Below are 27,752 nucleotides of genomic sequence, written 5' to 3'. Positions count from 1 at the left end.
TTTGGTTGGGCCAAAACTGAAGGAATGGAAAGTGAAAGTGTTTCCAGCTGGTGAGGATTTGTTATCATTTTAAAAGAGAGACTGACTATAAAAACTTAAAAATTGATTTAAATTGAAGAATAGAAGAATCAAGCGGCAAAATTAAACTTTTAATGGTTCTGGGTAGTAGTTATCTCACGTTTTTTAAATACTATCTTCATGGATGGAATCTTTACAAGCCTTTTAAATGCCAGAGTAAAAGAAAAAGAACTAGAAAAAATAATGAAATATTTCGACCTAGCCATCGAAACTACACGGCTATGGATGAAGCATGTAACAGTGATACCCATTGTCATCGGGGTACTTGGCACCATGTCTAAGAATACAATACTAAGATACATCAACAAATTGCATAAATTGCATCCATAAAATGGATGGATTAAGTCTTCTTTTTCTACTTTTTCTCTGTGACTCTCTCTGTGATTTAAAGACCAAAGCTTTCCTCTTTCATTGCTGTGGGTATAAAAAAGAAACATCGTAACAGTGCTTCACTGCTCAAATGCTGACAGGTTTTGTTGATTGGCGCGCTTTAGTGGACCGCGGTTTTGTCGTGCCACGAAGAAAAAGAACTAGAAAAAATAATGAAATATTGCGACCTAGCCATCGAAACTACACGGCTATGGATGAAGCATGTAACAGTGATACCCATTGTCATCGGGGTACTTGGCACCATGTCTAAGAATACAATACTAAGATACATCAACAAATTGCATAAATTGCATCCATAAAATGGATGGATTAAGTCTTCTTTTTCTACTTTTTCTCTGTGAACCTCTGTGATTTAAAGACCAAAGCTTTCCTCTTTCATTACTGTGGGTATTTTTTTAATTCATTTAAAGATTGGACCTCTTTTTCTAATTTGAAATACAAAATAGATATAAAAAAGAAACATCGTAACAGTGCTGCACTGCTCAAATGCTGACAGGTTTTGTTGATTGGAGCTGTATTCAAGTGGAACCTTCTCCTTTCTACATGGTTTTTTTTTATGGCTCATTACAGAGCGATAGGGGTAAGCCAGATGTCCCTTTGAAGTGTCTTTTCAACCAGAGAAGAGGGGAAAAATGGCTTTTGTGAATTCATGTTTTAACTTTAATAATCTTCCAAGCGAGGGCAGCTGTGCTTGTTAAGATGGCACAATGCCAAGAAAATATAGAGATCGTAAGCTTGCAGACAATATTTTCAGAATTACTAAAACTATCAAATACATATGAAAGAATAGAACAAAAACTGGAATATTTAGAGCAGCTTACAGTAAAATATGATGGAAAAATTGAAGATGTTTATCAAATGCAAAATGAGGGGATTGAAACCCAAAAAATTGAAGTGGAAAATGAATATAAAGAGATTAAACTTGCTGATATTTATGGCAATTGGTTTGTTTTTGAAAATGCAAAGAATGGAATATTGAAAGAGGAAATAAATGGAGAGGAAATCTATCTCAAAGGGCAAGATATAGAAGAAGAAGAAAAAATTAAAGAATTTATGGACTATGAAACCTTATCTGCAAAAATATTGATAACACTGCTGACAATAAAAGATAAACGGAACAAAGAAACAGAAAGAGGGCATCAAGATTACATGAGAGATCTTACAAGCAAGGAGTTGCTAAGAGAAGTCCATACAAAGCTGATCAAGAAGATGTTTAGAAGGTTAATATCACAAATGGCAGAAAACATGAGACTGTTTTGTCATTGGAAAGATACAGGTTGATAAATTGATTTGATTGATTTGATTTTACTTTATTTGTATGCCGCCCTTTTCCCTGAGGGGACTCAGGGCGGCTCACAATTCAGGGGGAGGGAAGGACAAACAAGTTACAGACATGAAGACAATACATCGTTAAAAAAAAGCGCAACAGTCATACTATTCGAGTGGGGTTGAAGTCTTTAGCCCCAGGCCTGTTGGGACAGCCAGGTTTTAAGGGCTACGCGGAAGGTCTGGAGGGTGGTGAGGGTACGAATCTCCACGGGGAGTTCGTTCCAGAGGGTCGGAGCAGCCACCGAGAAGGCTCTCCTCCGGGTAGTTGCCAGCCGACATTGGCCGCCTCATGGAATTTGGAGGACGCCTAATCTATGGGATCTTATTGGCCTAGTGGAGGTAATTGGCAGTAGGCGGTCTCTCAAGTACCCAGATCCAATACCATGAAGGGCTTTGTAGGTGACAACTAGCACCTTGAAGCGCACCCGGAGATCAACAGGCAGCCAGTGCAGCTCGCGGAGGATAGGTGTTACGTGGGTGAAACGAGGTGCACCCACAGTCGCTCGCGCGGCTGCATTCTGGACCAGCTGAAGTCGCCAAATACTCTTCAAGGGCAGCCCCATTTAGAGCACATTGCAGTATTCCAGCCTAGAGGTCACAAGGGCAGAAGTGACTGTTGTGAGAGCCTCCCGGTTCAGATAGGGACGCAACTGGTGCACCAGGCGAACCTGGGCAAATGCCCCTCTGGTCACAGCTGACAAATGATGTTCAAAAGTCAGCTGTGGGTCCAGGAGGACTCCCAAGTTGCGGACTCTATCTGAGGGGCGTATTATTTGACCCCCCCCAGCCTGAGAGATGGAACACTTGGCCAATTAGTGGGAGGGAAGCACAGCAGCCACTCGGTCTTATCTGGATTGAGTACAAGCTTGTTAACCCCCATCCAGTCTCTAACAGCTTCAAGGCCCTGGCTCATCACGTCCATCGCTTCATTGAGTTGGCACGGGGCGGACAGATACAACTGTGTATCGTCCGCATACTGGTGGTATTTTATCCCGTGTCGTCGAATGATCTTGCCCAGCGGTTTCATGTAGATATTAAAAAGAAGGGGGGACAGGACCGAACCCTGCGGCACCCCATATGTTAGGGGCCTAGGGGTCGATCTCTGCCCTCCGACTAACACCGACTGCGACCTGTCCGAGAGGTAAGAGGAGAACCACCGTAAGACAGTGCCTCCCACCCCCACCTCCCGCAGTTCTCGCAGAAGGATACCATGGTCGATGGTATCGAAAGCTGCAGAGAGGTCAAGGAGCACCAGGATGGAGGCATGGCCTCCATCCCTGGCTCTCAGAGATCATCGGTCAATGCGACCAAAGCGGTTTCTGTGCTGTAGCCAGGCCTGAAGCCTGACTGGAATGGATCAAGATAACTGGCTTCCTCCAAGGACCGCTGGAGCTGAAAGGCCACCACCTTCTCAACAACCTTCCCCACAAAGGGGAGGTTGGAGACTGGACGATAGTTGTTTAGAATGGCTGGATCCAAAGATGGTTTCTTCAGGAGGGGTCTCACAACCGCCGCCTTTAAAGTGGGGGGAAAGACCCCCTCCCGTAGGGAGGCGGCAACAACCGCCTGGATCCAGCCCCGTGTCACCTCCCTGCTGTTAACGACCAGCCAGGAGGGGCACGGGTCCAGCACGCATGTGGAGGCACCTACAGCTCTCATGGCCTTGTCCACGTCCTCAGGGGTAACAGCTTGAAAATCAACCCAGCGATGACCTACCAGATTATCCCTTAGTGCCTCAGCTGGTTCTGCAGGATTGGAGTCCAGGTCCGCCCGAAACCAAGCAACTTTATCTGCGAGGAATTGGACGTAATCCTCAGCCCTGCTCTGCAAAGGATCACCCGTATCCCTCCTATTTAGGAGGGAACGGGTTATCCTAAACAGGGCGGCTGGGCGCGACTCAGCAGAAGCAATCAGAGAGGCAATGTGAGTTCTTTTTGACGTCCTGATTGCCCGGATGTACTCTCTGATGCAGGATGTTAAAAGTGCTCAGTTCGATTCGGATTTACTGGCTCTCCATTGGTGCTCTAGGCGTCTCTTTCGGCGCTCCATCTCCCGGAGTTCCTCAGTAAACCAAGGGGGCCTCCTGGATCCACTGCCTCGGAGCAGCCGTAGAGGCGCAATCCGGTTAAGAGACTCCATCGCTGCCGAGTTCCAAGCAGCAACCAGAGTCTCCGCCGGACTGCGGGCGAGAGTATCAGGAATAACCCCAAGTATAATTTAAAACTAGTTAAACCTAGTGAAATTTAGTGATAATAGATATAGTCAAATAAATAATTGATAATGTTACTATTGTATACAATGTGTAGTGTCATGATGAGTAAAAATTGGATATGAATATTGAATGGTACCCATGAAAGGAAGATTAGAAATCCCTTTGGATTATATATAAAGGTTAATAAAAAAGAACTAAGTTAGATACAGTTAAGTTTTGATTATTAGGGGGGAAATGTTATGATACAGGATATAGTCAAATAAAGGAGGGATAATGATGACAACCTATATATATGTATGGGTACAATATAAGGAAACTGGATGAAAATTGCAAACAGTTATCTGGAAAGGAGGATTAGAAAAGTTTGCTATTAAATATTATGGAAGTTTAGCTAGAATAAGACATAAGGATTCAGTATTAATGGAGGAATTCAGATAAATTCATATTTATCTATATCTTCCCCTATGCAGAGCTTCTGTTTAAAGCTCTGAAAACTTGAATGAAATTTCAGTGGTGTCATGATTCTTCATACCAGATGATCAGAACTAAATAGCAAATCTAACTTATAAATTTGATGTGGATTTGAAAATCTGAGATTAGTTAGATTGACATGCTTCTCTCCCTCCCTCTCCCTCTCACACTCCCACCTCCACTCCCTTTCCCGCTCCCTTCCCCTCCCTCTCCCCGTTTGCCTGTTCCCTGCCTGACTAGCTGTCTGGTTTATCATCAATTCAATAAGAATGAAAATTCTTAATTCAAAGATTGGGCCATTTGGTAGTAAAAAGCCTCAGTACTCCCCACCCCCAAATGACTTTTGTGCATGGAGAAAAAATTTAATGACCTTGAATTTGAAATTAGAAGGTTCAAATTTTTGGTTTTGAGCTCTTACAAAGCTACACCTCTTATAATTTGATAGGCTACTTCACTTGAACTAATTGACTTCAATTCACACCCTCAGCCAACCAGAAAAAATATGCAGTTCATTCCTGCTAGATAAACTAGACAAAAGTAGGATACGAACAGAAATCAAGCTGTTTGGAGTTAACCTGGGAACTTCAAGTAATTAAACAATGAGTCATCATAATAACATTTCATAAATTTTCCTTTGCTCTTGTATTCTACATTTGGTTTTTTAAACTCCACCCACATTCCAGAATATTTCATTTTCTGTTGCTATATACAGAATCCTCATTTTCAAATGTTTGAGTCTGTCCTAACATCTCTCTTACACAGACACTCGTAATTCCCCTATAACGATCTCTGTTGAGATTCCTTTCTAAGAATAGGGTCAGTTTCCATCCTTGTTCTATGAAAATGAGTACCTGTCTGCAATTGTTGAGTGTGATATTGCTTAAGATTATCCAAAATGCAGCTTCTGGACAGGCACCTCCTCAGGGCTTCAGATATGCCTCTTACGACGTGATCATCCCAAGGAAGCTGTCTCCCAAGTATGGGCAAGAAGAACCCCAGGATGTGAGCTACCTCCTGCCCATTGAAGGAAATCCCCATGTGGTATTCCTCAGGCAAAGAAGGAACTTCATCCCTAAGGTCTTTCCTGTCTTCACCTATAATACATCGGGAGATCTCCAAGTGGATCATCCTTTTATCAAGGATGATTGTTTCTACCATGGATTTATTCGGAGAAAGTCCCCTTCTCGAGTCACCCTCAGTACATGTTCAGGAGGCCTGAGAGGTCTCATACAAATGGAAAATAAGACCTATGAAATCGAACCAGTCCAGGAATCTTCTACCTTTCAACACGTGGTGTTTCGGTTAGAAATAGAGGAAGAGGCTCTCCAAATGACTTGTGGAGTTGGAGAGGAAGAGCAGAGCCATCAAGAGGACATAATACTTGAAACAGAGAATGTTGCCACCAAGGGTATTTTTGGTAAGTCCTGGTGGCCACATACAAGATATGTCAAAGTGGCAATTGTGATTGATTATGAACTATATTTGAGGTTTCACAGAAATGAATCTTTTATTACGATGCAAGTTCTAGATATTGTCCACACTGCAAATTCATTCTATGATCCACTTTCTGTTCATCTGTCAATAACAGGCTTAGTGATCTGGTCACAAAACAACCCCATAAACATTACCTCTGCAGCAGGTAGCACACTTTCACAGTTTAATATTTGGAGAAGAGATCATCTGCTTAAAATTTTAAAAAATGATGTTGGTCACTTATTATCATATAAGTATTTTGGGCAAACAGTAGGACTTGCTTATGTTGGAACAATATGTAGCGGTCACTGGGCAAGTGCTATTGAATCCTATAGAACTTCCAGTTTGTTTTTAATTTCTGAAATATTTGCCCATGAACTGGGACATGTGCTTGGAATGGAACATGATGAACAATTTTGTTATTGTGAAAAGAGTAAATGCATTATGGCAGCCCATGCAGTGGAGACTGATAAATTTAGTAACTGCAGTTACAAGGATTATTTCCGCCGTAGAAACACTAGGTGTTTATTTGTCCCACCAGACACTAACACAAAATTTAAGTTTGAATCCTGTGGTAACAAACGAGTGGAAAAGGGAGAGCAGTGTGACTGTGGGTCACAAACACAATGCAAGTCAGATCTGTGCTGCCAAGCTAATTGTATGTTGCGCCCTGCGGCTGTTTGTGCCTTTGGACTGTGCTGTGCTAACTGCCAGTATCGTCAACCTGGAACTGTTTGCAGAGAGAATATTAGCAGTTGTGATCTCCCTGAATATTGCAATGGGACTTCAGAGCACTGCCCAGAAGATGTGCATGTGCAAGATGGTGCTGTATGCAATGATGGCACGTATTGTTATCATGGGAACTGCACGACTCATGATATGCAGTGCAAAATGATATTCGGTAGTGGAGCAACAGTCGCTTCTGAAGTTTGTTTCATAGAAGTGAATAATAAAGGTGATCGCTTTGGCAACTGCGGCCTTAAACATGGAAATTACAAGAAATGTGATACTGGGGATAGCCTGTGTGGCCGTATTCAGTGTAAAAATATACAAATGCCTTCCTTGGAGGACCACACTACAATAATTCATACTTCCACTGGAGATAATCAATGTTGGGGTACTGACTACCACACTGGGATGAAGGTAAATGATATTGGAGCAGTGAGAGATGGTACTCCTTGTGGCGATAATACGTTGTGCATTGAGGGTAGTTGTGTTAATGTGTCCATTCTGAAATATGACTGTAATGTCACAATGTGCCATAATCATGGAGTTTGTAACACTCTCAAACACTGTCACTGTGATGTTGGATGGGCCCCTCCAGACTGTAGAAATAGAGGCTGTGGAGGTAGCATAGACAGTGGGCCAGCTCCATTGATAGCACAGTGTAAAACTAATATGAAAATCTCGTCTGTAGCTGTAATACTCTTGGCTTTTTGTCACACAATTGTTTGTGCTGGTCTGGTTATCTAGTTCAAAGATAGACTAAGAATCCAATTTGGAAAATGTCAGGCAAGAGTCCATGCCACAAAATAAAAAAAAAATGAAGGAATACCAGTGTAACTTATCCTTGCTAAGAATCCACAGTGCATTCAATATAAGCAAAGGCATTAATAGTCAATTTGAAAAACGAAGAGATTTCAAATTTCAATATTTTAAAGGAGTTTCTGAGACACATACCCTTTTGAAAAATCTGGCTTGTTTGAAGGGGAAGAAAACCTCCGATATATGCAAACTAAGTTCTGTAAGAATGAGTTCAGAAAATCTCTGATTTGTAATGAAAAATAACTTTCCGGGATAGCCTTCAAAATGAAGTGTCTGAACTGAAGATCCCTTAACTAGTAGCTGGCTATATCAATAGTACATTGGATTTTAAATAAAGATTAAGAAGCATTGTTGATTATAGATAATTTTGGCTGTCAACAGCAGCGCACACTGACCCTTCTCTAATTTTGCTCTGGTATGATTATTGATGAAATTATTATGGACATTCGGTATTTTGAAGCTACTCAGTGATAATTGGAGAAAGACATATCCAATGTTGTCCTCTGTGTTATTCATTTACAACTTTTCTCATCATTTCTGCTATATTTGATCTGTTCAAAATAAAATATTCTTTAGGTTTTCATCCCACTGGAAAAATTAACTATCAGTGTCATCAGTGTATCCAATTATCATTTCCTAACCCACCACAAAACACAGACACATAGAGAAGGGGTGAGGAAGAGAAGGAGGGAGGGGAGAGAAAGAGAGGGAGAGGGAGAGGAAGGGTGGGAGAGAGAGAGAGAGAGAGATGGAGAGGGAGAGAGAGAGAGATTTATATAAACGTATAAATAAACTCTCATAGACTCACTTCCCTGCTCCTCCTCTGTAGAAGGGTTTCACCCAGAAGGGAAAATCAATCAATTTTTAATGGTACCTCAACAAAGAAATGGAGCCATGTTGCTTCTTCCTTCCTCCTTCTTTTCTTTTTGGGACACCAACAGGACACTTTTCCCAGATAAGTTATTCCAAAAAATTTACCGCACAAATGAGGACAATCCCAGTGTGGCTGCCTCTGCCTTCTTCACCTTAATGGCAATTCTTCTCTTTTGCTTTCAAGGCTGTTTATGTTCAACAGAGATCTGGCAAAGAAGAAAGTCCACCAGTGAATCGGCTCAGAATGCAGCAGATATTCTTGCATAAAGATCTGTTTCTTCCTTGATCCATTACTATGTTACTCACCTTGTGGTTTTTCTTTTTAAAAAGCCACATGGTGACTCTCTGGTGACCACGATCCCAATACTACTAGGTTTAATTGCCAGTCCTTAACTGCATTATGCTCTACTCACGTGTTTTTAAATGGTGGAGAAACAGGTTGTCATATCCAAAACATGTCACACTAAGTAAATGAAATGAAAATAAGAGACCCAGAAGATGATTTCTTTCTGTTAAGCTGAGATGGCACAGTGGTTAGGATGCAGTACTGCAGGCTACTTCAGCCGACTGCTACCTGCAATTTGCCGGTTCAAATCTCACCAGGCTCAAGGTTGACTCAGTCAGTCTTCCATCCTTCCGAGGTGGGTAAAATGAGGACCCAGATTGTTGGGGGCAATAGGCTGACTCTGTAAACTGCTCAGAGAGGGCTGTAAAATGAAATGGTATAGAAGTCTAAGTGCTGTTGCTATTGCTATTGTTTTAATGTTCACAGGTGCCAAACTCATGGCATCACATTGCCATCATGTGACGTATCGTGATGTTCCCCCCCCTTTGTGGAGCTGGGGTGGGTGTGGCCTGCACATGACGCATCCAAACTGTGGGACACCAGTTTGACACCCCTGTTATAGCCTATGGCTGCCCTATCTAAACTGTTACTATATGGAATTTGGTAGTGTTACAATGTAACATTTCTACAGCTTCCAAGAGGGAAAAGATGTGCAGTGCTACTTTCCATTCCCATTTTACTCCTTATCTATTCTGGGGCATGACAGGAATAATCTCCACAAAGATTATTCGGATATATAGAAAGAGTAATACGTTTTTCTGCTAATTTAAAAAAAACAACCTGATGCCTGGAAGAAGCTCACTCATCTATCATGTTGGGGGAAGCAGGAGTGGGTGATTCAAACTTGGCACTGGCGGTAAGCGTGTTCACATAGCTGGTTCCGGAACAGCTATTCCTACTTATGAAGAGCTGGCGGGTGAATATGGAATTTAGTAGAAGCACTTTTACTTGCCAGTCTATTCTTCTGGTGAATGAACATTTGGGCAAGCGGGTGGGCGCATGGCTTAAGATTCGGTCCTAAACTTTGCAAGGGAATTCTTGAAAAATTGGTATTCAGAAAAGTCAGCCATCAACAGGCACATAGAAAAAATATATTTTTACAGTCCCCAGTTCCACCAGGATGCTGCATAATCTTGCTGTTCTCCTAATCACTGTAATAGAAAGGTGATCAAGGCTCTGGATCGGATTGCGTCGATGTGCCCTCTGCTCACCCATTGATCCTCTCTGACCTCGGGGGTATACAGAGGAACCGAGATGGATGAAAGGGATTAAGAGATGTCTAGAGCACTGCTGGCAGAAGATAAGGGATGAATTTGACTGAACATGGGTAAGAGCTGCTACTGTGGCCTATCCTGTAACCATTTGTGTAGGAAGTGTAAATATTTCCCCACACTAATTGCATCTGCAGATAATTTATCAGCACCACTCTTTAAGGTGAGCTGTCTGCTCCTGGAGAAGGAGGAGATTGAGGTTCACCTGAAGGGGTGCACTGAGGATTTTCTGTTTCATTGTTAGCCAATTTGACTCCGGGTGCAATTCAAGGTTCTGGTTGTCACCTTTAAAGCCCTTCATGCTTGGGACCAGGTTGTCTGAGTGACCGTCTCTTGCTGATCACATCCAGCTGACCCATTAGAGTGTGGAGGAAAAGAATGTTGCGGGTCCTGTCCTCTAAGGATGTACATCTGGCGGGACCCAGAAAAAGGGCCTTCTCCATAGTGGCTCTCTCTGTCTGGAACGTTATCCTTCCAGAAATTAGACTGGGCCCCCACTCAGAAACTCTTTTATAAGGCCCTGAAGACATGTTTCACGAGCGAATGTGGAGAACCTGGGATGGAGCCCTTTAAATGGCTGATTTAGTGTGTGTAGTGGCTGAGGTGTGTGTGTGTGTGCGTGTGGGTGTGTGTGGGTGGGTGTGGTGGCTGAGGGGGGTGGCTTTACTATTTTTTAATTATTTTTAATACATTGCTTATTTATCTGTAAGCTATCTAGAATCACTTTGAGTAAATAGGTGATTAGAAACATTCTGTAATAATAATAAATAATGAATAATGAATAATGAACAATGAACAATGAACAATGAACAATAACAATAAACAATAAACAATAAACAATAAACAAACACATAAACACTTAAACACAAAAACACAAACATTAAAAGATAAAAGATAAATAACTGAATAACTGAATAATGATAATAAATAAATAAATAAATAAATAAATAAATAAATAAATAAGAAAGCAAGCAAGCGAGAAGACCCAGTAGCCCCAAAAGAAAAGGGAAAAACATTAGGAGTAATCTACAATATACAGGGTAAGGATTTTAACAGCCACTAGGTAGGATAGGCAGCAGAAAACCAGCACAACATATCCATGAATATCAACACTCAGTGAGATGACACAATGAAGCTCCTTAGTCACACAACACACAGATCGACTCGACCATTCGGATGGGGAAACAGTCAGCATCCTCAACCAAGTTAAATCCCAAAGTGCAAGGAAATCTTGGCATACTTGGTATTCAGACAAGTCAGTCATCAACAAACACATCAAGAAGTTTAAAAGAAAGCTGTCAGCTTCTGCTTTGCTGTTGCTTCAGCTGCCATGAAACGGGGAGGGAGGGCACGGTATTTTGGGTGGGGTTACTCATTGTGTGGAGGAAGGTTCTGGAGTTCTCTGGATGGACGGACTACGCATGCATGGGGGTTTTCCTGCTTAGACTAACGGCACCGACATTCCATCTTCATGATGCCTTTTGAAGTTATCTCACACCTGACACTTGAAGGACTTATGATTGGACTGGGCCTATGATGCCAGGGGGTGTGGAAAGGGCTATTCTATATATCAACTGCTTTCGCGCCTAATTAACCAGACTTTGCTATGCAACCGCTCTCTAGCCATATGTAATTAGTAAAAGTACTTTTGATTTCCTACACATGGAATCGTTGAGTCTTTCTTTCCTAATTATATTATGGAGGGATGCTGACAAGAGCTAAAAGAACAAACATTCATTTTTGGAATCTAATTTTAGTAGGCTTTTGATCCCACTTAACAGGAGGTGTATAGACTCTGCAGTATCCGATGCAATCTTTGTTGAACAGGACAATATTTTGTCTTGCTGTTTCATGTAGTTTAACACCACAACATTTTATACCTGACACAAATATTTGCCGTTTTTCCTGCTCTTGTATCTTGGTTCACCCTTTCAAAAATGAAGAAGACTTCAGACTGAACAGCCTTTTAAAGTGGGGTTTTTGTGCTAAGAATGCAACTTATGGTCCTTAATACAGTTTCACCCCACAATATTTGTAAATTTCATCAGGTACAAGCTTTAGGGAAAAATAGTATCAGAATTGTTTTCTACAATCGCCATACAACTTCCGTTGCCAAACCTTCTCTTGGTTACTGTCAATCATTCCAAGCATTATTCCTTCCTATTGCTAAATCAACAGATTAGGCAATAAATTCATATTTATCTATATCTTCCCCTATGCAGAGCTTCTGTTTAAAGCTCTGAAAACTTGAATGAAATTTCAGTGGTATCATGATTCTTCATACCAGATGATCAGAACTAAATAGCAAATCTAACTTATAAATTTGATGTGGATTTGAAGATCTGAGATTAGTTAGACTGACATGCTTCTCTCCCCACCCCTCCCTCTCCCCGTTTGTCTGTTCCCTGCCTGACTAGCTGTCTGGTTTATCTTCAATTCAATAAGAATGAAAATTCTTAATTCAAAGATTGGGCCATTTGGTATGTAAAAAGTCTCAATACCTCCCTCCCCCCCAAAATGACTTTTGTGCATAGATAAAAAATTTAATGACCTTGAATTCGAAATTAGAAGGTTCAAACTGTTGGTTTTGAGCTCTTACAAAGCTACACCTCTTATAATCTGATAGGCTACTTCACTTGAACTAATTGACTTCAGTTCACATCCTCAGCCAACCAGAAAAAATATGCAGTTCATTCCTGCTAGATAAACTAGACAACAGTAGGATACGAACAGAAATCAAGCTGTTTGGAGTTAACCTGGGAACTTCAAGTAATTAAACAATGAGTCATCATAATAACATTTCATAAATCTTGCTTTGCTCTTGTATTCTACATTTGTTTGTTTAAACTCCACCCACATTCCAGAATATTTCATTTTCTGTTGCTATGTACAGAATCCTCATTTTCAAATGTTTGAGTCTGTCCTAACATCTCTCTTACACAGACACTCATAATTCCCCTATAACGATCTCTGTTGCGATTCCTTTCTAAGAATAGGGTCAGTTTCTATCCTTGTTCTATGAAAATGAGTACCTGTCTGCCATTGTTGAGTGTGATATTGCTTAAGATTGTCCAAAATGCAGCTTCTGGACAGGCACCTCCTCAGGGCTTCAGATATGCCTCTTACGACGTGATCATCCCAAGGAAGCTGTCTCCCAAGTATGGGCAAGAAGAACCCCAGGATGTGAGCTACCTCCTGCCCATTGAAGGAAATCCCCATGTGGTATTCCTCAGGCAAGGAAGGAACTTCATCCCTAAGGTCTTTCCTGTCTTCACCTATGATACAGCAGGAAATCTCCAGGTGGATCATCCTTTTATCAAGGATGATTGTTTCTACCATGGATTTATACAGAGAAAGTCCCCTTCTCGAGTCACCCTCAGTACATGTTCAGGAGGCCTGAGAGGTCTCATACAAATGGAAAATAAGACCTATGAAATTGAACCAGTTCAGGAATCTTCTACCTTTCAACACGTGGTGTTTCAGTTAGAAGTAGAGGAAGGGGTTCCTCGAATGACTTGTGGAGTAGGAGAGAAACAGCAGAAACATCAAGAGGACATAATTCCCGAAACAGAGAATCTTGGAAAGAAAGATGTTTTTGGTAAATCCTGGTGGCCACATAGGAGATATATTGATGTAGCAATTGTGATTGATCATGAACGATATTTGCAGTTTAACACCAATGAATCTTTTATTACAATGCGAGTTCTGGATATTATCCACACTACAAATTCATTTTATTATGCACTTTCTGTTCATCTTTCAATAGTAGGCTTAGTGATATGGTCACAAAGCAACCCCATAGAGATTACCACTTCATCAGATGCCACCCTTACATTGTTTAATACTTGGAGAAAAGACCACCTGCTTAAAATTTTAAAAAATGATGCTGGTCACTTATTTGCATATAGGGATTTTGGGGTAATAGTAGGACTTGCTTATGTTGGAACTATATGTAGCAGTCATTGGGCAAGTGGTATAGAATCGTATAGAACTTCCAGTTTGTTTTATATGTCTGAACTATTTGCCCATGAACTGGGACACAATCTTGGAATGCAACATGATGAAAATTATTGTCATTGTGGAAAGCCTGTTTGCATTATGGCACCCTATGCAGCAGAGACTGATAAATTTAGTAACTGCAGTTACAAGGATTATTTTCACTATAGAAACACTTGGTGTTTATTTGTCCCACAAAACACTAGCACAACGATTACATATTGTGGTAACAAAAGAGTGGAAAATGGAGAGCAGTGTGACATTGGGTCAGAAACACAATGCAAGTCAGATCCGTGCTGTCTACGTAATTGTCGTTTGCGCCCCACGGCTGTTTGTGCCTTTGGACTGTGCTGTGCTAACTGCCAGTATCGTCAACGTGGAACTGTTTGCAGAGAGAAGATTAGCAGTTGTGATCTCCCTGAATATTGCAATGGGACTTCAGAGCACTGCCCAGAAGATGTGCATGTGCAAGATGGTGCCTTGTGTAATGATGGTGTGTATTGTTATCATGGGAAGTGCACGACTCATGATATGCAGTGCAAAATGATATTTGGTAGTGGAGCAACAGTCGCTTCTGAAGCTTGCTTTAGACAAGTGAATAATAAAGGTGATCGCTTTGGCAACTGTGGCCTTAAACATGGAATTTACAAGAAATGTGATACTGGGGATAGCCTGTGTGGCCGTATTCAGTGTAAAAGTGAAGAAATTCCTTCTTTGGAGGATCACACTACAATAATTCATACTTCCACTGGAGATAATCAATGCTGGGGTACTGACTACCACACTGGGATGAAGGTAGATGATATTGGAGCCGTGAGAGATGGCACCCCTTGTGGCAATAACACGTTGTGCATTGAGGGGAGTTGTGTCAATGTGTCCATTCTGAAATATGACTGTAATGTCACAATGTGCCACAATCGGGGAGTTTGTAACACTCTCAAACACTGTCACTGTGATATTGGATGGGCCCCTCCAGACTGCAGCAATATAGGCTATGGAGGTAGCATAGACAGTGGGCCACTTCCCATTTCAGTAGAGGCTAAAGTTAGTGTGAAAATCTCAGCTATAGCTGGAATATTCTGTGCCTTTTGTCTCACAATTGTTTCTACTGGTCTGATTATCTGGTTCAAAGATAGGCTGAGAAACCGATTTGGAAAATTTCAGGGAAGAGTCCATGCTACAGAATCAAATGATGAAGGAGCACCAATGTAACTCACCCTTGCTAAGAATGTACAACCCATCCAGAATAAGGACAGGAATTAATAGTCAAATTGAAAAGCAAAAAAATTGAAACTTCAATGTTTTAAATATATTTCCCTGTCATTTCTTTGAAGGTGAAGAAACCTTGTGATATAGTCTGTGAGAATGAGTTGAGTAAATCTCTGATTTGTAATGAAAAATAACTCCCCAAGACAGCCTTGAAAACGAAGCGTCTGAACTGAAGATAACCTCAAGCATTAGCCAACTATACCAACTGTACATTGGATGTGAAACAAAGATCAAGAGGCATTGTTGATTATAGAGAATTTGGGCTGTCAACACAGCACTGCACATCGACCCTTCTCTAATTCTGCCCTGTTCAGATTAATGATGAAATTATTATGGACGTTTAGTATTGTGAAGCCACTCAATGACTACTGGAGAAAGACATCTCCAACATGGCCCTCTGCGTTATTCAGTTACAACTGGTCTCATCTGTTCCACAATGATTGATCTGTTTTAAATAAAAGGTTGTTTAGGTTTTAGCCTAGCTCTTAGTGTCATCAGTGTGCCCAGCTACCCTTTCTCACACACTGCAAAAAACACACCAACACGAGAGAGAGGGAGGGAGAGAAGGAGAGAGGGAGGGAGAAAGATTCATATAAACGAACTCTCATAGAGAGCTACGTCTGGTAGAAGAATTTTTGTGGTCAGTCGAGACTTCAAATGTTTTCTCTCCTCCTGCCCCACTTCCAGCATGTGGCACCAGGTTAGCAGTGCCCATCTTACAGCAAAAGCTTCTTTTTCCCTTGCAGCCCAGTGCCTCTCTGTGTCCATAAGTTTGGGAAGTGCAGGGCTGTAATTTTCCTTGGCTATTTCTTGGGAGTAGCACTGCTCCCACTGCCATGTCACTGGCATCTGCTTGGATAATGAAGGGTTGTTTGGGATGAGGAGGTTTCAGCACTGGTTCCTTTGAAAAAAGTTCTTTTAGTGTTTTGAATGACTTTTTGCAGGTCCCACTGTTGGGGTTGTCCCGGGCAGGGCTTCCTCCCTGGACTCCCTGTCTTTAGAAGGTCTGTCATGGGTTTGGCAATCTTTGCAAAGGAGAGGATGAATTGCCTGTAAAGGTTTGTGAAACCTAGGAAGCTTTGTAGCTGTCTGTAGTTGCAAGGAGGCTGCCAGTCTAAGTTGGCTTGTACTTTGGCTGGGCCCATCTCTATGCCCTCATTTGACATGTGGTAGTCCAGGTCGTCTAGCTGTGTGCAGTGAAACCCAGATTTTGACAGCTTGGTGTACAGGTTTGCCACCAGACGTTTTTGCAGTACCTGGTGGACTAGGGGTGTGTGGTCCTCCATTGTCTCAGTGTAAATGAGGATGTCATTCAGGTAGACAAGGACCCCCTTATAGAGGTGCTCATGCAGCACCTTGTTTATTAACTGCACCAACACCGCTGGGACCAGCGACATGTGGTGAGGTTTATGGCTGGTGAGGCACTGACGTCTTCACCCAGATGCTGAGGAACAGAAACATTTTACATTTACAAAATATAACAAATACATTTCAGTACTTCAACAGCATACAGGTAGTCCTCAACTTATAACTTTTCATTTAGTGACTATTCAAAGTTACCCCACTGAAAAAAGTGACTTAAGACCGTTTTTCACTTATGACCATTGCAGCATCCCCATGGTCACATGATCAAAATTCAGATGCTTCGCAACTGGTTCATACTTTTGATGGTTGCAGTGTCCTGGAGTCACATGATCACTTTGTCCAACCATCTTACATTTTGCAAACTTCTGACAGTAGATAAGCAAAGTCAATGGAGGAAGCCAGATTCACTTAACAACCGTGTTACTAACTTAACAACTGCAGTGATTCACTTAACAACTGCAACAAGAAAAGTTGTAGAGTGGGGCAAAATTCACTTAACTGTCTTACTGTGCAAAATAAAATTTTAGGTTTGATTTTTTTTTACTAAAAGTTTTTAAACAGAACTTTTTTATTTTTCTTTTAAGAAAAAAAACACAAATATGTCATCATTTGTCAATCATTAAGACATTGAAGTACAATTTTTTTTTGTGTGTGTGTGCCCCTCCCCCCCTCCCCCCACCCCCCCTCCTCCTTCCCCCCCCCGACTTCCCAGAACCCGTACACGGTATGGATTTTTAACTAACACAGTCTAAAATCTATTGAGAAAAAAGAAATAAAGAAATTAATGACATTCTAGGTTGACCTTAGCTTCTTCTTACTGAACTGGCTTTTAACAGTTTAAATCATTTCTGATCTTAAGCATAGGCTAACTGGAATTTCTTAGTCCCGTATTTATTTTGTATATAGTCAATCCATTTTTTCCAGTCTCGTTTATATATCTCATTTGAATGATCTTTGAGATATGCCGATATTTTAGCCATCTCGGCTAAGTTTGTTACTTTCAATGTCCATTCTTGGATTGTAGGCAAGTCTTCCTTCTTCCAATATTGCGCCACCAACAGTCTTGCTGCAGTTATCAGGTGCAGAATCAAATTGGTCTCTACCACTGTTAAGTCAGTACATATACCTAGTAAAAATAACTGAGGAATAAACTTTATCCTTCTTTTAAAAACATTTTGCATGACCCACCATATTTTTATCCAAAATGCCTTAACCTTTTGGCAGGTCCACCATATATGATAATATGTAGCATCGAGAGAACCACACCTCCAACATTTAGGCTGTACATTCGGATACATAGAAGCCAACTTTTTAGGATCTAAATGCCATCTATAGAACATCTTATAAAAATTTTCTCTCAGATTTTGACTTGTGTAAATTTCACATTTCTTACCCAGATTCTTTCCCATGTATCCAACATTATTGGTTCCTCAATATTTTGAGCCCATTTTATCATACAATCTTTAACTAATTCTGTTTCCGAATCCATCTGTATTAATACATTATATATCCTCTTTATATGCATTAAGCTTTGATCTCTTATTTGTTTAAACAGATTATCCTCAACTTGGATAAAACCAATTTTTTGATCTATTTTCCACCTAGCCTGTAATTGCCCATACTGGAACCATGTTTGAACTACCTTCTCCTCTTTTAATACCTCTAAAGATTTTAATTGTAATACCCCCCTTTCCAAGATAAGAAGCTGTCTGTAAGTAATTCTGTCCTGTTTTTGTGCTGTATTCATATTTTCAATTGCGTGTCTAGGAATTGCCCACATGGGTATCTTGTCATTTAATTTATATTGGTATTTCTTCCAAACCCGCAGTAAAGCATTTCTTAAAATATGACTTTTAAAATTCTTATCCAATTTTTTGTTGAATAACAGGTAAGCATGCCAACCAAATACCAGATCGTGTCCCTCAATATTCAATATTCTATCATTGGTTAAATGAGTCCAATCACTAATTACAGATAATGCCACTGCATCATAATATAGTTTTAAATTAGGTAGTTTCAATCCTCCTCTCTCACGTACATCTTGCATTATTTTCATCTTTACCCTCGGCTTCTTTCCTGCCCACACAAATTTGTTGATACCCTTCTGCCATTCTAAAAGGTTCGCATCTTTTTTAAGTATAGGTAACATTTGGAAAAGAAATAAAAATTTTGGTAAAATGTTCATTTTCACTGCCGCTATCCTACCCAGCAAAGATAAAGCCAAGATAGAGCCAAGGTGGCGCAGTGGTTAAATGCAGCACTGCAGGCTACTGCTAGATCAGCAGGTCAGCGGTTCAAATCTCACCGGCTCAGGGTTGACTCAGCCTTCCATCCTTCCGAGGTGGGTAAAATGAGGACCCAGATTGTTGGGGGCAATATGCTGACTCTCTGTAAACCGCTTAGAGAGGCCTGAAAGGCCTATGAAGCGGTATATAAGTCTACTGCTATTGCTATTGCTATATAAGTGCAATTTCTCGCATTTTCTCATCTCTGTCTGTATGCTATGCCAAAGTGGTTCATAATTATGCTTATATAATTTCCCATTTTTGGACTTCCTGGGAGGAGCCTACTGGACTTCCTGGGAGGAGCCTACTGGTGGAAGCAGCAAAAAATCAGCTGCCTCCGAATTCCTGGCTACGTACCTGTTTAGAGGATCTTCCATCTGACGTCTTATCAGGTTTTCTTATCCTTCAGGCAAGAAGGAAAGAAGAAACTGTTTTGCTGGCAAATGCTCTTCGATTTTTGCAGCTTTTGTGCTTGCAAGGAAAGGGGGGCTAGCCCAAGGCAGAACGGCCGTCCGTGCTGGGAACTTCAAACTGCCTTGCGCAGGACAAAGTAGGTCTCTCCCACTCTGATCAAAGTTTTGTTTAATTTATTCTTATCACGAGCTGGATCCGTTCACTGTGGACATTAATTGCTTATCAACATTTTAGCTTCTTTTCTTTTTCTCCTCCGAAAAATTATTTACTCAGAGGCTTCTAAAATGGCGCCGAGCAGCCTGGTTTCTCCGGTAATAACGAACACTTTTTGCTAGACAAAGCAAATCCTCAAAAGAATTCAAAACAAGAGAGATTGCTTATCATTTGTTTTGGTTTCACAATAGAAGAATTTTACTCCTTTATTAACCTTGCTTATTTGGAAGTTAAATGGTGATGAATCTGCTGAATGGTCTTGTTACAATGTTTACTCACTGAAAGTTTTGCCAAGCCTTAAACTTCAAAATAAAAGCCTCTTTTTTTAAAGCTGCTTATTTAGGCAATAGAGTTTTATTAACTGCAGGCAGATAAATTTTGAAATGGCCTCAAAACCAAATATTAACTTGAAGTCGTCACCCTCTACTTCCAGGGGCACATCCTCAGTGCCTGGCACAAAGCTGCAGCCTCCGCTTCCTACGCCCCCTGCTGGGGATGTGTTAACGAAAGAATTTTTTCTGAGTAATCTAAGCGAGGCTCTTAATGCACAGACAATTAAAATGGAAGATAAATTTAGAGATAATAGAGAGGAGAGAAAAGAGGAAATAAAAGAAATGAAAGAAGAAATTAAAAATGAAATTAAAAGTGAAATAAAAGGACTTAAACAGGAGTTGTATGAGAAATTTGAGGCTAAGGTTGATAAAATTAGAGACGACATGCTGAGTCTTGTAACTGTATTAACAGAACATATTTCTGGAGTGGAAGATACTTTAGAGGTTCTTAATGATGCCAATGCTAACTTGACATTGAAAACAGAGGTGGTGGAACAAAAAGTGGAAAATGCTGAAAAAGAAATTATTATGATACAGTACCGACAAATGGAGTTCGCATTAAGAGTAAGGGGGCTGCGTGAGGAGAAACAGGAGAACCTGAAACAGATCCTATCGGAAGCTTTTGACCGCCTGATGGGAAGACCAGGGACCAATCAAGGCTGGCAAATTGACAAAGCTTACCGCGTCAACTCCTGGCTGGCAAAGCAGAAGCAGCTTCCTCGAGACATCGTTATATATTTTACTACAAGAGAGTTTAGAAATATGGTACTGCAAGCATCTTATAACACTAAGCTTCAAATTGGCGGTCAAGACCTGGTTGTTTTGAAAGAGATACCACCTCCAATGTTAAGAGCCAGGAGAGACTACGCTTTTTTGGTTGAAGAACTCAGAAATCGTCAGATACAGTATAGATGGGATGCACCATTTGGCATCATATTTACATTTGATAAGCAAAGGTACCGCCTCAACTCTGTATGGAAAGCCCGAGATTTTTATTATAATATATTGAAGGCCGGACACCCTGCACCATCTGGACCCAGAGAAAGACCACAAGAAAGACAGGATAGACAGCAAACTACACAACCATCAGACAAGGAAGGAAGATATTTGACTTTTTTAACTACCTCACATCCTAGCATCACTCCTAATTCTTCCTTTTGTTTAATGTTCATATTTATAGCTAATATTTTGGTTTTTCCTAAGTTTATTTTAAAACCCGACACTTGACCATATTGATTAATCGTATTCATTAAAACCATACTGGATTCCTGCGGTTGTTCCAATATTATGACCAAATCATCCGCAAAAGTGCGGACTCTATATTCTTGCTGCCTAATCTTGATCCCTTTTAAACCATCCAAGCCCCGTATTTTATTCAACAATACTTCCAAAGTTATAATAAACAATAATGGGGACAAAGGACAGCCCTGTCTTGTACCTTTTCCAATTTGAAAAGAGTCTGTTAAACTTCCATTGACTATGATTTGTGCTGTTTGCTGTTGGTATATTGCTTTAATTGACTGTAAAAAATTATCTCCTATCTGCATTTTTTGCAGTATCTTCAGCAGAAATTGCCAGTTAACTCGATCAAAGGCCTTCTCAGCATCCAAAAATATAAACGCAGCAGGGATCTGGTTGTTCTTTCCCAAATATTCTAATGCATTAATAATTAATCTAACATTACTTTTCATCTGTCTCCCTTGTATAAAACCTGTTTGGTCCGTATGTATCAATTGTTGAATGACCAACATTAACCTATTTGCTAATATTTTAGTAAAAATTTTATAATCTACATTCAGTAATGAAATAGGTCTATAATTTTTGGGTTGAGTAGTATCTTGATCTTCTTTGGGTATCAAAGATATAAACGCTGTCTTCCAAGATGGAGGGACTTTGCCTTCCGTTTGAATCATATTAAATAATTCTCTAAGAGGTTCTACCATTTCTAACTGTAAGTTTTTATAGTAAACCGCTGTCAAGCCATCTGTACCTGGTGCTTTCCCTGACTTTAATTGCTTAATTACCTGCAGGATTTCCCCCGAGGTTATTGGTTGATTCAATTTTTGCCTGTGTTCTTCTCTAACTGAAGGTATTTTCTCTTTGTCTAAATATTTGTCTATGTCTAAACCATTAATTTTATCCCCTTTATACAGTTCTGTAAAAAATTCCCAGAAAGCCTTTTGAATCTCTTCCTGTTGAAACACCTCCTTCCCTCTGTAAATCAGTTTAGATATATTTCAAGTTTTCCTTTTTTTTCCTAATCTGATAAGCTAACCATCTGCCAGGTTTGTTTGCATTACAAAAAGTATTGTGTTTTGCATATAATAAATTAGTAGCTACCTGGTCAGAGATCAACATGTCAAATTGAGATTTTAATATGTTAATAGCTTCCTTAACCTTTGTATCGTCTGGGTTCATTGTTAACTCCAGCTCTTTTCTCTTAATTTCCTCTTCCAGTTCTGTTCGTTTTAACCCTTGCTTATTTCTATGTGTTTTATTTATATTCATCAAAACTCCTCTCATATACGCTTTGCTTGCGTCCCATACAAATTCCATAGATGTACCCTTATTCATATTCAAAACAAAATATTCAGATAGTAATTTTTTACAATCATTAATATACTTTTCATATCTAAATAAGTTTTCATTCAATCTCCAAGACCTTCTTGCCTGCACTACCCTTCCCAACTCCATCCAAACTGGGTTATGGTCCGAAAGGACCCTAGCTGCAATCTTTGTTTTCTTGACCCTAGAAAGCAAATCATTAGTGGTTAGGATAAAATCAATCCTTGAAAGGGATTGATGCCTGTCCGAGAAGAAAGTGAAGTCATATTCCTCTGCATTTCTTTCTCGCCAAATATCTCTCAATTCAAAATCATCCATAATGTCAAAGAAAGATTTGGGTAACTTTGCTCGCACCTTGGTATTTAGGCGGGAAATCTTCTTATCTCTCTTAGTGTCTATCACTCCATTCCAGTCACCCAATAGTATACAGGAACTATAGTCCCACTGTACTAATTTAGCATGAAGATTTCTATAGAATCTATCTTGCTGTTGATTGGGAGCATAAATTCCCAAAAGTAATGTCTTTTTCCCTTCTAAGATTAAGTCTAAAGCAATATATCTTCCGAAGGGATCTGCTTCTATTAATTCAGCTTTCATATCTTTTCTTAAGTATACAACTATACCGTTCTTCTTTTCCATAGCAGAAGCTGCAAAATGTTGACCAAGTTTTGAATTGATCAAATATTTTTGATCAGTTGACTTGATATGAGTTTCTTGCAAACAAATTACATCGTTCTTAAACTGTTTGAGATAATGAAATATTTTCTTCCTCTTCTGTGGAGAATTCAGTCCGTTGACATTCCATGTTAAAATCTTAGTTGTCATCTTTGGTTGGTTGAAGCATTTTTAGAGCTTCCTGCATGGCCTGTTTAACCTTAAGGTCTAGCTCCTCCCACTGCTTCCAGATTTGTTATTGTAGTTCTTTGATCGATGGCCGATGATTGTTGATGCTGTTGCTTTTTAGCTTGTTTCTCCATACGTCTAGTAGTCATGCGGCTAGGTCTTGGTTCCATAGCACCTTGCACTTCTAGAGAAGAGAGATGCTCCATCTTGTCTGGTGGTTGTGTAGTTTGCTGTCTATCCTGTCCTTCTTGTGGTCTTTCTCTAGGTCCAGATGGTGCAGGGTGTCCGGCCTTCAATATATTATAATAAAAATCTCGGGCTTTCCATACAGAGTTGAGGCGGTACCTTTGCTTATCAAATGTAAATATGATGCCAAAGATTTTTTTTTACTAAAAGTTTTAATGAGTTTTACAATTATATACCTTTCCTCCCTCCCCCTCGATCCCTCATCCCCTCCCTCTTCCCCCCCCACAACCTCCCAGAGCAAATGCAGGGTATAAACATTTAGCAACCATATTCTAAAATAAACTAACTAACTTTAGCGTCATCCCTCGCTTGTACTTTTACTCCCCTTTTGTAAAGCTAACTTTAAATAAGTTGTAACATTCCTTGCTCATTCATTCATAAGCTATCTGAAGTTTCTTAGTCCCATATTTATTTTGAATGTAATCAATCCATCTTCTCCATTCCAGCTTGTATTTCCCATCTGAATAATCCTTGAGATATGCTGATATTTTTGCCATCTCTGGTTTGTTACTTTTAACGTCCATTCTTTCTTCTTCCAGTACTGCGCCACCAACAGTCTTGCTGCCATTGTTAAGTTCAGAATCAAATTAGTCTCTATAACTGTACAATCTGTGATTATACCTAACAAGAATAACTGAGGAGTAAACTTTATCCACTTTTTAAGAATATTTTGCATAATCCACCATGTTTTTATCCAAAATGCTTTGACCTTTTTACAAGTCCACCATATATGATGATACGTAGCATCAGCACAATCACATCTCCAGCATTTAGGATGTAAGTTCGGAGACATACAAGCTAATTTTTTAGGATCTAAATGCCATCTATAAAACATCTTGTAGAAATTATCTCTCAGGTTTTGGACTTGCGTAAATTTTATGTTTCTTACCCATATCTTTTCCCATGTTTCCATCATTATTGGTTCTTCAAAATTTTGTGCCCACTTTATCATACAGTCTTTAACTAACTCTGTTTCAGAATCTATTTCTATCAATATATTATATAACCTTTTTATATGTATTTGACTTTGGTCCCTAATTTGTTTTACTAGGTTGTCCTCATTTTGCATAATACCAATTTTCTGGTCTTTTTTTCCATCTGGCCTGTAGCTGTCCATACTGAAACCAGGTTTGAATTACCCTTTCCACTTTTAGTACATTCAGAGGTTTTAACTGTAATACACCTCCTTCTATAGCAGTGATGGCGAACCTATGACACGCGTGTCAGTGCTGACACGCGTAGCCATTTCGGGTGACACGCACATGCTCCCCAAACTTGTTTCAGCGGCAGCTCTCAGCCTGGGCGGCAGCGTCACACAGGCTGTGGAAGGAGGAGGAGGAGGAGGAGGAGGGAACCAACCAAAGAGAGGCTTTTACCGGGTCTGCGCCCCTCAAGCCGCGTTTCTTCCTGCAAAGCCCTTCGGGCAACCCGAGAGTTCCGCTTGACGCCAGAAGGGCTTTGCAGGAAGAAACGCGGCTTGAGGCGCCAGGACGGTCCTGGCTGTGGGGCGCAGACTCGGTAAAAGCTCTCTTTGGTTCCCTCCTCCTCCCCCTCCTTCCACAGCCTGTGTGACGCTGCCGCCCAGGCTGAGAGCTGCCGCTGCCGCTGCTGCACAACTGAGGGAGGGAGAGGGAAAGCAGAGGTAGCCTCAAATTCCACCGTTGGGACAGGGGAAAGGGCTTGTCCCTCAAGAGTGGGGGGGATAGAGGTGGGAAGAAGGGGCCCGGCCTGTCCCCAGCGCCCCCCACAGACGGATTACGGATCGAACGCTTCTCTCTCTGCAGCCTTTTTCTGCAAGTCCCAGCTACTCAGCGGGGCGTCATCATTTCCGGGGGGTTGCAGTTTTCCAGCTCAGATATCAGGATCCGCCGGGATTAAGTGGGAGAAAACGCCGCTGGCCGAGCGGAACAAACACATCCAAAGGTTAATCTTATTTTACGAAAACACAACTTCCAAAAGTCGATCGTGGCCTCCATCAAGAAGCTCTTCCCCCACCCCCCACCCATTCTGGGGTCTTGGTGTCCCTTGGCTAAGATCCACCCCGGAAAGCAGAACGGGGGCAGCCCTCCTGTGATTCTGGCTGGGTTAAAGAGCAGGGATGGAGGAGCCATATCACACCTTCATTCAAAGGGTGGGGAGGGGGAGGCCCGATAAAGTCCCTCCCTTGGGGTGTCTGAAGTCCCAGCTGAAGCAGCCGAAGGAAAAAGGATAAGCATCCGTCGCTGCCCAATGGCGCTTGGGGTAACCCCGCTGGGCAGAGCCAGTCGAGGCTCATCCTGCAAATGAGGGTTTCCTTTGGGGAGGGCCAGGTGGTTTCAAGCACCCCAAACAGCCAATCTCTCTCTCTCCGTCCCCCTTCCTTTGCTCCTGGGGCTGCAGAACTTTCCATGGGCTCAACAGTAATTGAGTAAAATTCTAAGCCACTGCAGTAGCTGCTTTTTGGTTTTATTTTTTTTAATATTTATCAGTCTCTCTTTTAGTTGAAGAGTTGAAGTCCACAAGGCTTAAAGCTGTCAGGTTTGAAGACCCCTGGGGTTTTTTTCCTAAAGGGTTAGGGGTGCAAGGTTCTTGTAACTTGACAGCTTTAAGACTTGCACGCTTCAATGCCAGAGTTTCTGAGCCAACATTTTGGTTGCTAAGCAGGACCGTTGGTAAGTGATACTGATAATAATATCAAGGGCAACATACGAAATCGACTGATGAACAAAGAAGTTACTAAGCAGCTATGTTAAATAATTTGTTTTTGGTTTATTAAATACAATTATATTGCAATTATATATTTTTGTAGTTTAAACTATAAATTGCGCAAAATTATGTTTTTGTCGAAGTGACACACAACGTGAGTTATGCTCGATTTTTTGCCGATTTTTGACACACCACGCCAAAAAGGTTGCCCATCACTGTTCTATAGTAAGAAGCTGTCTGTATGTGGTTACATCCTGTTTTTGTTCTGTGCTTATATTCTCTATTGCGTGTCTGGGTATTGGCCACATAGGTATCTTATCATTTAATTTATGTTGATATTTTTTCCAGACACGTAATAGAGCATTCCTTAAAATATGACTTTTAAAAATCTTATCCACCTTCTTATCATATATTAAATAAGCATGCCAACCATACACCAAATCATACCCTTCAATGTTCAGTATTCTATCCTCTGTTGAGTTGATCCAATCACTAATTATTGATAAAGCTACTGCTTCATAATATAATTTTAAGTTTGGCATTTTCAAACCTCCCCTCTTACGTACATCTTGCATTATTTTAAGTTTTATTCTCGGTTTCTTCCCTGCCCAAACAAATTTATTAATACCCTTCTGCCATTCTTCCAAATTTGCATCTTTTTTAAGTATTGGTATCATTTGAAAAAGAAATAAAAACTTAGGCAAAACATTCATTTTTACTGCTGCTATCTTTCCCAGCAAAGAGTTGTAGTTTTTCCCATTTCTTCATCTCTACCTGTATTCTATGCCATAATGGTTTGTAATTATACTTATATAATTTCCCATTTGAGGTTGTAATATAAACTCCTAGATACTTGACCTTTTTTACTATCTCGCATCCTGTTATTCTTTTAATTCTTCTCTTTGATTTGCGTTCATATTTTTAACTATCATCTTTGTTTTCCCTAGATTTATTTTAAACCCAGATACTTGACCATATTGATTAATTATGTTCATTAAAGCCATAGTTGATTTCCCCAGTTGGGGAAATGCTCGTAATCTGTATTCATAATGCCTAATCTTAATTCCCTGTAAATCATCTGACCCGCGTATTTTATTCAACAATAACTCCAGGGTTAAGATAAACAATAATGGAGATAGGGGACACCCATGTCTTGTTCCTTTTTCAATTTTAAAAGGTGCTGTTAAATTACCATTAACTACAATTTGTGCTGTTTGTTCCTGACATATTGCCTTGATAGATTGTGTGAAATGCTCTCCAAATTTCATCTTTTGTATTATTTTCATTAAAAATTGCCAATTTACTTGATCAAATGCTTTCTCCGCATCCAAGAATATGAACGCTTCGGGACTTGGTTGTTCTTTCCCAGATACTCCAATATATTAACAATTTGGCTTACATTACTTTTCATTTGTCTCCCTTGTATAAAACCAGATTGATAATTGTGGATCACTTGTTGTATAACTAAAATCAACCTATTTGCTAATATTTTAGCAAAAAATTTATAACCTGTATTGAGTAGTGATATAGGCCTATAATTTTTTGGCTGGC

At 40.4% G+C, this 27,752-nt stretch overlaps 3 protein-coding genes across 3 annotated transcripts in view; all 3 read left to right on the top strand.

Moving 5' to 3' along the window:
* LOC148049664 (disintegrin and metalloproteinase domain-containing protein 20-like) overlaps positions 1-15,674 on the top strand; it is a 63,488-nt gene extending 47,814 nt beyond the window's left edge. Inside the window, exon 3 of the mRNA XM_087721621.1 lies at positions 15,319-15,674. The gene's annotated coding sequence lies outside the window, so the exon portion shown is untranslated. The remainder of the gene's footprint in view (positions 1-15,318) is intronic.
* On the top strand, positions 4,776-8,055 carry LOC148049666 (disintegrin and metalloproteinase domain-containing protein 20-like). Its single transcript, XM_087723420.1, has one exon. The coding sequence runs from the start codon at positions 5,318-5,320 to the stop codon at positions 7,424-7,426; it is 2,109 nt and encodes a 702-aa protein (XP_087579546.1). The 5' UTR covers positions 4,776-5,317; the 3' UTR covers positions 7,427-8,055.
* LOC148049665 (disintegrin and metalloproteinase domain-containing protein 20-like) lies at positions 12,967-15,337 on the top strand. The gene has a single exon (XM_087721612.1). It carries the CDS (start codon positions 13,007-13,009, stop codon positions 15,194-15,196), a length of 2,190 nt encoding a protein of 729 aa, XP_087577738.1. The 5' UTR covers positions 12,967-13,006; the 3' UTR covers positions 15,197-15,337.
* Positions 15,675-27,752: the final 12,078 nt, after the last annotated feature.

Source organism: Thamnophis sirtalis, unplaced genomic scaffold (genome assembly GCF_051295495.1).
Source record: "Thamnophis sirtalis isolate CommonGarterSnake01/CBP01778 unplaced genomic scaffold, rThaSir2_p1.2 scaffold_1, whole genome shotgun sequence".
NCBI classification, from domain to species: domain Eukaryota; kingdom Metazoa; phylum Chordata; class Lepidosauria; order Squamata; family Natricidae; genus Thamnophis; species Thamnophis sirtalis.
The sequence above is the reverse complement of the archived record's forward strand: the minus strand, read 5'-3'. Positions and strand labels throughout refer to the sequence as shown.